This window comes from Gastrolobium bilobum, unplaced genomic scaffold (assembly GCF_033153095.1).
Source record: "Gastrolobium bilobum isolate Gb01-03AN ecotype WA unplaced genomic scaffold, APGP_CSIRO_Gbil_v1 utg6685, whole genome shotgun sequence".
Taxonomy (NCBI): Eukaryota; Viridiplantae; Streptophyta; class Magnoliopsida; order Fabales; family Fabaceae; genus Gastrolobium; species Gastrolobium bilobum.
This window is the reverse complement of record NW_026898013.1, coordinates 73,232-84,611: the sequence shown is the minus strand read 5'-3', so window position 1 is coordinate 84,611 and position 11,380 is coordinate 73,232. Positions and strand designations below refer to the sequence as shown.

Below are 11,380 nucleotides of genomic sequence, written 5' to 3'. Positions count from 1 at the left end.
GCGAACCTAACCCTAATCAGTAATCAATGGAGGAACACTCTGCATCTGCAACTGAAAGGAGAGAGGACACGGGGAAGTTGCAGTTTGGGTAATTTAATTTAATCTTGCAAACACCTTCTCTCTCTGCAACATAAGGTTTTCTCTGCTGCTTTTTTTTGTTTCTTTTCCATTAACTACTCTTTCGTTTAATGTTTTCATGTACATACATACATACATACATGTATTGATCCATGCTTAGATGTGACCACTATAAGAGACGATGCAAAATTCGAGCCCCGTGTTGCAATCAGATCTTCCCATGTCGTCATTGCCACAACGACGCCATGGTCTTTTGTTCTCTTCCTTATTAATCTTTTTCTTTTTTCTTCAAAATTTCTATCTTTTTTCTCAATTAATTTTGGGTTGTTTTCTTCATTTAGAGCTCATCTATCAACCCCATGGATCGTCATGAACTTGTCAGACACGATGTTGTGCATGTAAGAAAAGTGTACTTGTTTCTTTTTCTTTTTCTTCCCTTGCATTCATTGCGTTTTCTTTGACATGGGTTTCCATGTATACCCGAATCTAATTATGAATTTTGATTATTTCAGGTTATATGTTCTATCTGTGATACTGAACAGGAGGTTTGTAGAATGATTTCCTTTATCCTTTCTGCTTAAAAAACCATTCACTCTGTTTAGACGTTATTACTTAAAGAAAAAAAAGTAAAAAAACTTATCACTTGACATTGACAATTCAGGTTGCCAAGGTGTGTTCTAATTGTGGTGTCAACATGGGAGAATATTACTGCGAGATTTGCAAATTCCATGATGATAATGTAAGGTGTTTAATTTGAATAAGTTATCAGCAAGAAGTAACTGGATATTAGTATTCGGCATCCTATATCCTGATTATGTTTTGCTGTTTTTTAGCATTTTGATTTGATGCCTTATAATGTTTATGTTGTTGCAGACAGATAAAGGACAATTTCATTGCGATGAATGTGGGATTTGCAGGTTAGAGTCGTATATTCATGAGATATTTGATTGTGAACATAATCTAACTTGCTATGGATTGGGATAAACTGTTTGAATTGTTTTCTGAAATATTAAGTTTTCTGTTTTATCAAATTTTCTTATTTTCAGGGTTGGTGGTCGTGATAATTTCTTTCACTGTGAGAAATGTGGTATGTTCTTGGGCCAACCTTTGTTAGTTAATCATGTTTGTTTTTTCAAGCATTAGCACCATATTTAACAAAGCATAGGGTTGTGTTACCTGGTTCTTAAGTAAGAATTTTTTTCCTTTCTTATTAGTTATTAGCATTTGCATTGCACTTGTTCTGATCTGTTCTTGTTATTAATGTCCTTGTCATATTTTAATAATTTTGTATGAGTACAGGCTCTTGCTATTCAGTGAGTTTGCAAAACAATCACAAATGTGTAGAGAACTCAATGAAGAGTTTCTGCCCTGTCTGTTACGAGGTTTGTCTTCGGCTTTTTTAATTGCTAATTTTTCTATGAGCTGTTGTTAAAACTTTTCTGACAGTGTTGTTACATGCTGACAGTACATGTTTGATTCAATAAAAGGCAGCACAATTTTGAGGTGTGGGCACACAATGCATATGGAATGCTATCAAAATATGGCCACTCAAAATCAGTTAACTACCTGATAATTCTTTCAGATTTCTTATGAGCTAAATATTTGTTGCTCATTTGATAATTTTCCCTTTGGTTTTATTCATCAGGTATCGTTGTTGTATCTGCTTGAAGACAATATTCGATATGTCTCAGAGCTGGGAACAATTAGATCAGGAGGTGTGTGGAACTTTTATCAAATATCTTTTAGAATATATTTTTCGTTGCTCAAAATATGATTGTGTTTGCATACATGCCTTTCAAGTATTATTCCAAGTTACCTTCCAGAGAACAAGTAAACTCCATAGGGTTAAGACAAATAGGAAATGAGATTTGGGAGGGCATTTTTTATTAATTTTTCCAATGATGGGTTTGCAGTGGTTAGGTAACATGCTGCCATGTATAGAGACATTTTATATAAATGCACCAGCATGAAGAATTACATATTTGCTTGAGAGAAAACTCAAAATCCCTCTTCTTAGAGAGGAAAACTTGAGGTAACTGTCTGTTTTGAGGGATGCTTTGGCAGAAGGTTTGGGAGAAACCTCTGTTGTCAACCTTCTGTATGGCAGAAATGTTTATATGAACCACTTTCTCAGCTTCCTGCTCAGCTTCCATGGAGTATTCATTACGTTCATTGGTATTAGGGATCATAAGTTATCGAGTGGCATCTTAGAGCAAGGTTCATCTGATATTCTTCCTGCATCCTTCCTTCTTATAATTATTGCCAATGTTCCTTTTTTGCTTTGGTCTTGGAAGCTGTTATAAAAAAGCCAAAAATCTGCTTGTTTTCTAAGCTAAATTTTTTGGCTTCTAAACAAAGTAGAAGTCAAAAGGTAAATATTCTTTTCAAAATCCAAATTTGCCCCAATCCCAACCAACCCCACCTCCCACAGCATCACCATTGTCACCACCACCTCCGTTGCCGCCACCACCACCACAACCCCAACCAATCTCACCCTTGCCGCCGCCGCCACTGTCACCTAATCTACCACCGTTGCCGTCACCACAACCACCACCCACACCCCACCATCACTACTACCACATCGCCGTCACTGCCACCACCTCCACCACAATCACTATCACTCCACCACCACCCTTACCGCCGCCGCTGCTTCTGCCACAACCAAATTTGCTCCCATGATTTGTTTTCACATGCCCTTTTTAGTAATTTTATACATAAAAAGTACTTTTTAATTTTAACATCCAAATTATATATTTAATTAAAAGTGATTTTCATGTACTACATCCAAATGCAAATAGTTTTAGCCTTTGAAAAAAGTCCTAAAATAAGCAAGGCATAAAGAGTCATTTTTTCAAGGTCCTTATTTATTACTTATTAATGAACCATTAAAAGCTTTCGATATTGCTAGCAATTGCTCTTTTTACATTTTTTATTTTCTTTTGATAATTATTTATTTTTCCTGACCTATGAAATTTGTCACTTTTGTATTGACGTAGTTATAATTTTTCTTGATAGATTGAAGCTGGTCCTATGCCCGAGGAGTATAATTTTGAGGTAGTTACTTAGCTCTTTGATTCTCTCTTTGCTGATCTATTATTTCATATAATTTCATACAAGAGCATCAGTTTCCAAGGACTTGATGACAATATTTTTAAAGGCATATATGATAACTGATTTATGTTATGTCTATATGGGTTTGGGATGCTCCTAGGCTAGACGAGCATGGTAGTATACTGTTTTTGGAACTTAATTATGCATTATAAAAAAATGAAGAGTGAAGAATATTATCTTCCGCTTCACATGGTTCTGAAAACTTGGGATTCAAACAAATGGCATCGCATGGTTTATACAGAATAGGCAAATTCAAATATTCTACACTACTAATTTTGCTTTAGCAAAATCTCAGCAAGCTAATGCCTCTTAAGGTCTGACTACTAATTCATGTCATACCACCCTGCTGTACGCAGAGTTGTTACACTTTCTAGATGGGAATTCATATTTCTTTACCTTGTTATGGTAATGTTTATTTCAGTTTACAATACAAAAGAGGTTTTTATTTTATTTTTTATTTTTTGGAAGGCTGGGAGAGGGGTAGATTATAATAAATATATTTATAACTTTATTTCATTCTCAAATATTTCTAATTTCTAATCATGCTGCTCTTATATACAATGTAACTACTGGGTTGCTTGGGCATCTTACAGGTTTCAATTCTGTGTAATGATTGTAACACAACCAGCAGAGTTTCCTTTCACATATTTGGTCACAAGTGTAGACAGTGCAGTTCGTATAACACCCGTAGGATTTCGACACCCTAACATGAGGAAAGGTTTTGGTGTTAGTGAAACCCAATTACAAATTCATCCAAAAATTCCTATTTGAATTTTTTCCTTTTTTATTTTTTATTTTTGGAATATTTCACTTTTGGCTATTATTCCCCGATGTAATTTCAAAGGAAATAAGAGAATATCTGGATGTACATGCAATTTGTTCTAGCGCATTGTCTCGTCCATTCAGGCAGAAGAAAAAGAGAATCATTTGGTAATTCCTGATGACATTTGAGTTGCCAAAAAGTCGAGAAAAATCAATTTCTCATTTCATTTGATGTTCGATTTTGGATACACCCAGCAATATCAGTTTTGTTGGGGCTTTTTTTTTATTGTTCTTTGGCTTTGTATACCATTAAACAAGTGATTTATTTCTCCATTGAGTTTGTCGGCCTTAATGATGAAATGAATAATGAAGTGAAAAAAAATAAAATGTTGAGTGAGCAATGTTCATGTGGACCCTATTTCGTGAACAAGCGTGAAGCACGCTAGGAATACTTTAGCCATCGCCTTTTTCCTTTGCCAATGTGAACTTTGATAAACTTCTTTTCTTCTCACATGAAACATGGGAGTATTGTATGTTATCCTGCGTTTGGACCCTCGGGTATCATACCCGTTTCTATCTACAAGTTGGTATGTGGATTTCTTCAACTAAAGAGAGAGAGAGAGAGAACTACAGAAGAATAAGACCCTTGGATATTATTATGCTTGTTTTTTTCTACAAGTTGGTATGTGAATCTCATCAACTTAAAAAGCGGAAAATAGAACTATAATAAAAGCATCTCATGTTCTATTAGATAACTTCCGTTCATTTTTAAAATTTTTTTTGAAGTTAATCCAACCTTAATTATCTCTTAGAGGTGAGTTGGCTCTTCCGATATCCCTACTGGCTTCGACTCTTTTAAATCGATTATGAGACTAATCTGAAGTGTGAGGCAGATCGGGGATGAAGATATTTATATCTGTTCATTTTTTGCCGTTAGTATATAAATTGCACCAACTACAAAAGGGAAAAAGTTAAAGTATCTCTTGTTCAATTATCAAAACAAAAGGTTTATCATTATTTAATTTTATTCATATTTTTTTTTCATTTTAATTAATTTTAATTCTTAGAAATTTTTAAGTAATAATAATTTTGAAATGAACAGAGTAATTAAATATACAGATGGTATGGGCCCTTTTAGTATGTTTGGTAAAAAGAGCCAAAAACCATTAACTAGTCACGTTTTTCTAGAATAATCCCATTCAAAGTCTGTTAAGGGCATGGGAGGGGGTCCCTATTGGGCTATGGCTATGAATGGAGGACAGTTTAACATGTTGCCTGTTAATGTTAATTAATGAGCGTAAACACCTGTCCAAGCTGGTTTGCTCACAAAAGAATTAATAATGATTTGCTTCAGTAGGTTGCTGGGTCAGAAATGTGAAGGAGGGGCCCAGTTTTTGTTCGAGCAAATTCGGCTGAAAAGGTCATTTGGGCCCACAGGCCTAAAATATTCATGCCAACGTTGCTCCTGAAAACGAAATGTTCCGTGTCCTCCAAATTCTAACCTCTCCCATTTATCTTCAATCTCTTTTGGTGGTTGGCTTGGCTACTTGCATAGTTGCATTGCAACAATAATTAATGAACTCTGTTAAAAAGTCACCATTTCTTTTATGTACCAAAAATCAAAAAAGCCATCAAATCCTTTTGAAATTTACCTTTAGATTTTTATTTTTATTTTTAAATTTCTTTGGGCATAAGTGATAAAGTTCAATCCATTTTAGGGATATAATCACACGATGGCGCACGTCCGTCAAATCTTTTGCCATACTAAGCTGGCAACACAGGATTGACCAACGCGCAAAATATCTCATTAAATTATATTATAGTCTGCGCGATATTTTTAATTATTATATTATTATTATTAAATCACGCGTTAATATATTATGAATTTTTCTAATCATGGTAATTGATTTTTCTGAATGATGTAAAAAACCTTGATTAAGATAAAAAAAAATTAATTAGTTACTAATTGAGTCATTTTTTTTTACAAACCTACTTGAGTTAAATATAACATTATTGATTAACCCTTATCTTCTAGACAAGAAAAGAATAAAGAGAAATTCTTCATCTAAAAGAACTGTAACCATTAGATAATATCCATTTATAAGATACTCATTGAAACATTTATATGATTTAACCATGAATATGCTTTATAAAGGAAGACTTTGAAAACAGAGATTTTTTCTTCTTTTTTTCATATTCAAAACAATAATTTTATATGATTCATATATGAGCAACTGGTTTCTTATACGAAACTATATTTAAATTATATAAAACAATCAACGTACATAATAAGATTATAATACTTTTTACGAATTCATATGAAAATACGTAAAGAATACACCGAAAATTTGAATTTGTACAAATATATGACACACTTCTACATGCAAAAGATGAGTCCAAAGCACAAGATTCACTAATTTTTTTATTTTATTTGTTTTCCATTTTGGGTAAGAAGTTGCGAACTTTTTGGCCTAATTTGATTCTCTTAATTGGAAAGCATATTAAAAGGGTAAAGTAATAATAAAAATGTTATGTAAAGTGTTTTTGCTTACCCACCTATCATTTTCAAAGTCCAAATACTTCAATTTTGGCCTTAATCACAAATTTCAATTCAACTATCCTTCATCAATTTCAAAAGGACAAAAAAATAAAAAAAAAATAAAAAAATCAACTACACTTACTTTTCTAAGTAGTTCTTGTTCCTCAAGAAATGACTCATGATAATATATATCTCTCTCTCTTTCTCGTACACACACAACCATATCTCATAAGTCCACCAAACAGTTTCTCTCTACCAATCTCATCTTACACATAATTTCTGTGAACTCACACATTAAGGTCATAGCCAAAGGAAAGAAGCTATGAGTAGTTATCAACATACACACCAAACAACACAAGACTCACACAAAGTGACACCATGTGACTATTGTGGACACACAACAGCTGTTCTCTATTGCAGAGCTGATTCTGCAAAGCTTTGTTTGTCTTGTGATCGTGAAGTTCACTCTACAAACCAGCTTTTCTCAAAGCACACACGCACTCTGCTCTGTGATGTATGTGATGATTCCCCTGCTACTATACTCTGTTCAGCTGAATCCTCTGTTCTGTGCCAGAACTGTGACTGGGAAAAACACAACCTTTCTCTCCATGAACGGAGGCCTCTTGAGGGGTTCACTGGGTGCCCTTCTGTCACCGAAATCTTAACAATTATGGGGTTCCAAGATATGGGTAAAAAATCTCTGCTTTCATCTGATGAAAGAGGTGTTTCTGGTGATGGGTTTTTAGGGTACGCGATTGAAGAAGGGATTTCGGATTTGTTTGTTTGGGATGCTCCTTCTTTTGTTAGTCTTGACGATTTGATTTCTTCTTCTGCTTCTTCTCATAATTATCATGCTATGGAAGTTCCTCCTCTGCCCAAGGTATATGTATAATTGTATATGTATATGTATATATGTATATGTATGTTCCCTTTTATTTTGTTCCCTTGTTTGGATGCTTGGAAAACAGAAAATGCAATTAGAAATTCATTTACTCTTTTGTTAGAATTGAGGAGTTCATTTTGTGGATCTAAGCCTTATTTTTTTAGACTATATATAGTATTAATAATTTATGGATTTTTAATAATTAATTTTTTGAATCTGGATTGTTTGGATGTAATAGAATAAATTGAAAATCTGTGTCTATTGCTACAATTTTGACTTGTTGAGGGTTTTTTTTTATTATTATTGAATCAGAATCGTAAGGCTGCTTGTGGGCGACGCAGAGAAGAGATTCTTGGTCAGCTTCGTGAACTAGCAAAGTCTGAGCCCTTGGACCCTGATCCTCATGTGCAATCAGAAAAATTGTCCTCTGGTTTTGAACGTGACATGGAGGCTGATCTATTTCCTTCTCATGAGGTAAAGTGCTAATGGGATAATGTGAGTAAAGAATTTCGTATGTGATTTTTGTTGGAGACTTTAATTGTTAATGATAACAGTAATTGATTTCGTTTGACAAGAACCTATTTGCATAGAAGTTGGATATCAATAATAATTTTCATCAATAATAATTCTATTGGGATAATTAATTTTAGTTTAATCAAGAATTCATGATTACAATATTATTATAATCATGAATCCCAATTTACTCTCTTGTGATAAATCTTTTTCAAAACCAATCACCAGCAACTTCTATCTTGCTTTGTTATTTCCTATGGCTTGTTTTGTTCTATTGTTATTATGGATAGGCTAGGTCTCTAAGAGGTTGCTCTTTTAATGGTGGAACCGTTCAATGCTGCTTTCTTCACTGTGTGCAAGACATTCCTGCTGATTTTTTTCCCATTTAAAAAGACACTAGAACCACTGAAATCTTATGGACTTTGTATTTCAGTGTCATAGAGAAAGCAGTGAGCCTATGTATCAAGTTGTTCCTCCTGATACATCATTGAGAGCTTATACCGATGAAATTCCAGTTAAATATTCGACTTCTGCTATCGAGGAGACTCATAACTATGGCAACAATGTAGAGCAACCATCAAATTCTCTCAAGTGTGAAACCTTATCAATTACTCCTAAAGCTGCTCCATGTGAGTTAACGAGTCAAGAAAGAGATTCTGCATTATTACGGTACAAGCAGAAGAAGAAAACTAGAAGGTATATTACTATACTAGCATCCATTGCTCGCTGTGCCTGCGTGTGCGTGTGCGTGTGTATGTGTGCGTATGTAAGAGAGAGGTAACTATTCTAATGCTTAGAAATGTTCATTTGAGACTGAGCTGCAGAATTTCTGGTTTGTTAAATTCTTAACTTACCATATTCAGGAGTTTAACCCTAATTTGCATTGTTTTAGTTTCTGCTGAAGTTATTTTCTTTTTTATTTATGAATGCAACAAACTTTAACTCCTCCTAGAAATGATGAAGTTTCATAAATATTGGCCCCAACTAGTATTCCTGGATATGTTTTGGGAATTTTCTGTTCTGATATAATTTCTTGGAGATATCAAGAATAAATTTATACTATGCTTTCTCAAATTTTTTGATTTAATGAGTTCAATTCAGACTTTCCTTGAAAAATGCTGTTGTTATTCTTTTTATTATTTTATCACCATTTACTGTGAAGTGAAGTGTGATTCTGTAGTTGATCATGCCTTGTCCTCTCCTTGCAATTTTTAAATGATTGTTGGGACTATATGAGCTAAGTGTACATATATGTATGATCTTTATGATTGGTATATATAAATTTATAACTTTCCTAGATTTATTAAATTGACACCCTTTACGTGGATAACAACAGATATGACAACCGCATAAGGTATGAATCACGAAAAGTTCGGGCAGAAAGCAGGATACGAGTTAAGGGCCGATTTGCCAAGATTGAACATTGAAACATGGTAGGCTGCTATGTAATGTCATTATAACTATAATTCTCGGCTCACATCTCATAAATTATGTAACATGTCCCTTGTATAGTGAACTTAACTATATTTTGCAAGTGATATATCCTTGGATCCAGAGCTTGGATATTGTGCAGACATATTCCAGCAATACAGTTGATAATAGTGTTCATTCCTTTGCACTGTAATTGATTGCACGTGAGGAAAATAAAGAAGTGGAGTCTTCTTTTAAATCAAATTTACAGGGGATTTTGGCCTTAGATGTTTTTGGAGGGTATGTGGTACCGGTGGACTTAGACTTTTGTCCTCTCAATTCCCAGATGAAAAAAAAATAAAAAAAATCCTCAAAGCTCGAGATAGGACTCCTTAAATTGGTTTGAACCTCAGTGTTGATCATTCCATGGGAGCTAGGGTAAGCAAGTTACACATAACTAAGTATTTGAATATTCTGTGAAAATTCGATCCTCCTCAGTTTCATCTTTGGAAAGGGTTTAAAGCTTTAATCCTGGACCCGTCCCAAACAAGACTGTCTTCTGTAGAGAATACCTGTAGTTTATACACACACAAAAAAATAAAAAAACTACGAATATAAAAGTTAAGGTATAACACAGCTCAGAAAGTATTAGCTGAAGATTTATGAACAAACGAATGAACTGAGTTTTCTGAAATTTTATCTTTTCTTGTTTGATCAGGGGGATATCTAATAATAATACTGAAGTTTTGTCTTGCTTATACATACCCATACCTATGCCAATGATATAACTGTTGGTTCTGCTAGGGAGAGATAATCAGTTTCTACTTGATCTGAACTCAGTTGAGTCTGCATGTTTTAGCCCTCCTTTAAATTTACCTGAATATGTGCTTCCAAGTACTTCAAGAACAATGAATGCAGTTGAGAGGACAATTAGATCGGCCTCTCTTGGGCCTTGGGGAAAAGGGTGCAAATCAAAGAGTTAATTGCAAAAGCAAAGTACATAAACTGTCTTAAGTTATCATACTAACTAGTCTGGTAAATGCTGGAGTATGTGTAGATGAACAGCATTATAGTCTCATATAGAAAAGCAATATAACTAGTTCTTTTCTTTGTGTATTATGAATTGCCAAGTAAATAATTTAGTCCATTGTTATATGATTGAATGTAATATGCATGGGAGGCAATCTTGTTACCTCACAGACCCCCACGTGTGTTGACATTCAAATTTTTATACATTTTGTGATTTCTTCTAGGGTTTAACTTTTCTTATGTTGTAGGATTGTAGGAGAGAAAAAAAGTAGAGAGAAGTTAAATGTGGATCCCATATTTTATATTAAAAAAGAAAAGAAGAATTATTTGGCACAGAAAACGAATTTGTGTAGGAAAATGAGAGTATCTCATGTGGCATGAGAGTATTATTTCCCTTTCTTCTATTACATATATATATGATAACTTTTTTATCTTCTGTCTTGCCTACTTATAGCACTGATATCATAAGCATACGAAGGTGGACATGGAACAGAAAAGATACATTGGAGAAGGGAGCATTTTTCCAGCTACTGCTTTCTTCTGTAGTTGTTTTGGAGCTGTAGCTTGGATAATGCTTACGTTCCAGCAAAATGTAAAGCTTGTGCAAGTTTTTTTTTGCCCCATTACACATTATGAATGCTTAAACGACGCAGAGTTGTCGAATGTTAGTTGTACACATTCCTGTGAGATTTATAAAAATGCGAGATATTGAATATCCAAAAAAATAAATAATAATAAAATAACGAGATACTAGACATATCTGTAAGAAGAACTTGAATGAGGAATGCATTGAAAAAAACGTGTATCATTTAAATGATACAGTTGTGTTATTTTATAGTCACAAAAAACGTGAATTTTACTAAAAAAAAATAAAGGGAAAAGTTCACCAATGTTTCTGCGGTTTGCTTCAGAATCACCTATGTCCCTGTGGTTTTTTTATCACATATGTCCTTGTGATTTGCAAAAAGGTATGTTTTTTATCACATATGTTCCTGTGGTTTTTTATTTTTTACAAAGTACAGGAACATATGTGATAAAAAAAAACCACATGAGCA

At 33.8% G+C, this 11,380-nt stretch overlaps 2 protein-coding genes across 3 annotated transcripts; both read left to right on the top strand.

Annotated features, from left to right (window-relative positions):
• LOC133312208 (E3 ubiquitin-protein ligase MIEL1) lies at positions 1-4,282 on the top strand. Of its 2 annotated transcripts, none has more exons than XM_061513375.1 (12): positions 1-88; positions 239-326; positions 420-476; positions 591-623; positions 740-817; positions 952-995; positions 1,125-1,165; positions 1,378-1,460; positions 1,544-1,635; positions 1,724-1,793; positions 3,094-3,132; positions 3,783-4,282. In XM_061513375.1, exons 1-12 carry the CDS (start codon positions 27-29, stop codon positions 3,894-3,896), a joined length of 801 nt encoding a protein of 266 aa, XP_061369359.1. In that variant the 5' UTR covers positions 1-26; the 3' UTR covers positions 3,897-4,282. The 2 variants fall into 2 exon arrangements, with proteins under 2 accessions (XP_061369359.1, XP_061369360.1); XM_061513376.1 differs by having other exon boundaries at positions 3,094-3,135.
• A 2,410-nt stretch (positions 4,283-6,692) lies between these two features.
• On the top strand, positions 6,693-11,060 carry LOC133312212 (zinc finger protein CONSTANS-LIKE 13). The gene is made up of 5 exons (XM_061513382.1): positions 6,693-7,370; positions 7,686-7,847; positions 8,320-8,582; positions 9,223-9,319; positions 10,780-11,060. Exons 1-4 carry the CDS (start codon positions 6,813-6,815, stop codon positions 9,311-9,313), a joined length of 1,074 nt encoding a protein of 357 aa, XP_061369366.1. The 5' UTR covers positions 6,693-6,812; the 3' UTR covers positions 9,314-9,319; positions 10,780-11,060.
• The last annotated feature ends 320 nt before the right edge of the window (positions 11,061-11,380 follow it).

Bases quoted from the DNA above. Each gene is read 5' to 3' on its own strand.
- LOC133312208 (XM_061513376.1), top strand. From the start codon at position 27: ATGGAGGAACACTCTGCATCTGCAACTGAAAGGAGAGAGGACACGGGG. The intron at 477-590 runs GTAAGAAAAGTG...TGATTATTTCAG, and splicing joins TCAGACACGATGTTGTGCAT to GTTATATGTTCTATCTGTGA. The intron at 624-739 runs GTTTGTAGAATG...TTGACAATTCAG, and splicing joins TCTGTGATACTGAACAGGAG to GTTGCCAAGGTGTGTTCTAA.
- LOC133312212 (XM_061513382.1), top strand. From the start codon at position 6,813: ATGAGTAGTTATCAACATACACACCAAACAACACAAGACTCACACAAA. The intron at 7,371-7,685 runs GTATATGTATAA...TTATTGAATCAG, and splicing joins AAGTTCCTCCTCTGCCCAAG to AATCGTAAGGCTGCTTGTGG. The intron at 7,848-8,319 runs GTAAAGTGCTAA...TTTGTATTTCAG, and splicing joins ATCTATTTCCTTCTCATGAG to TGTCATAGAGAAAGCAGTGA.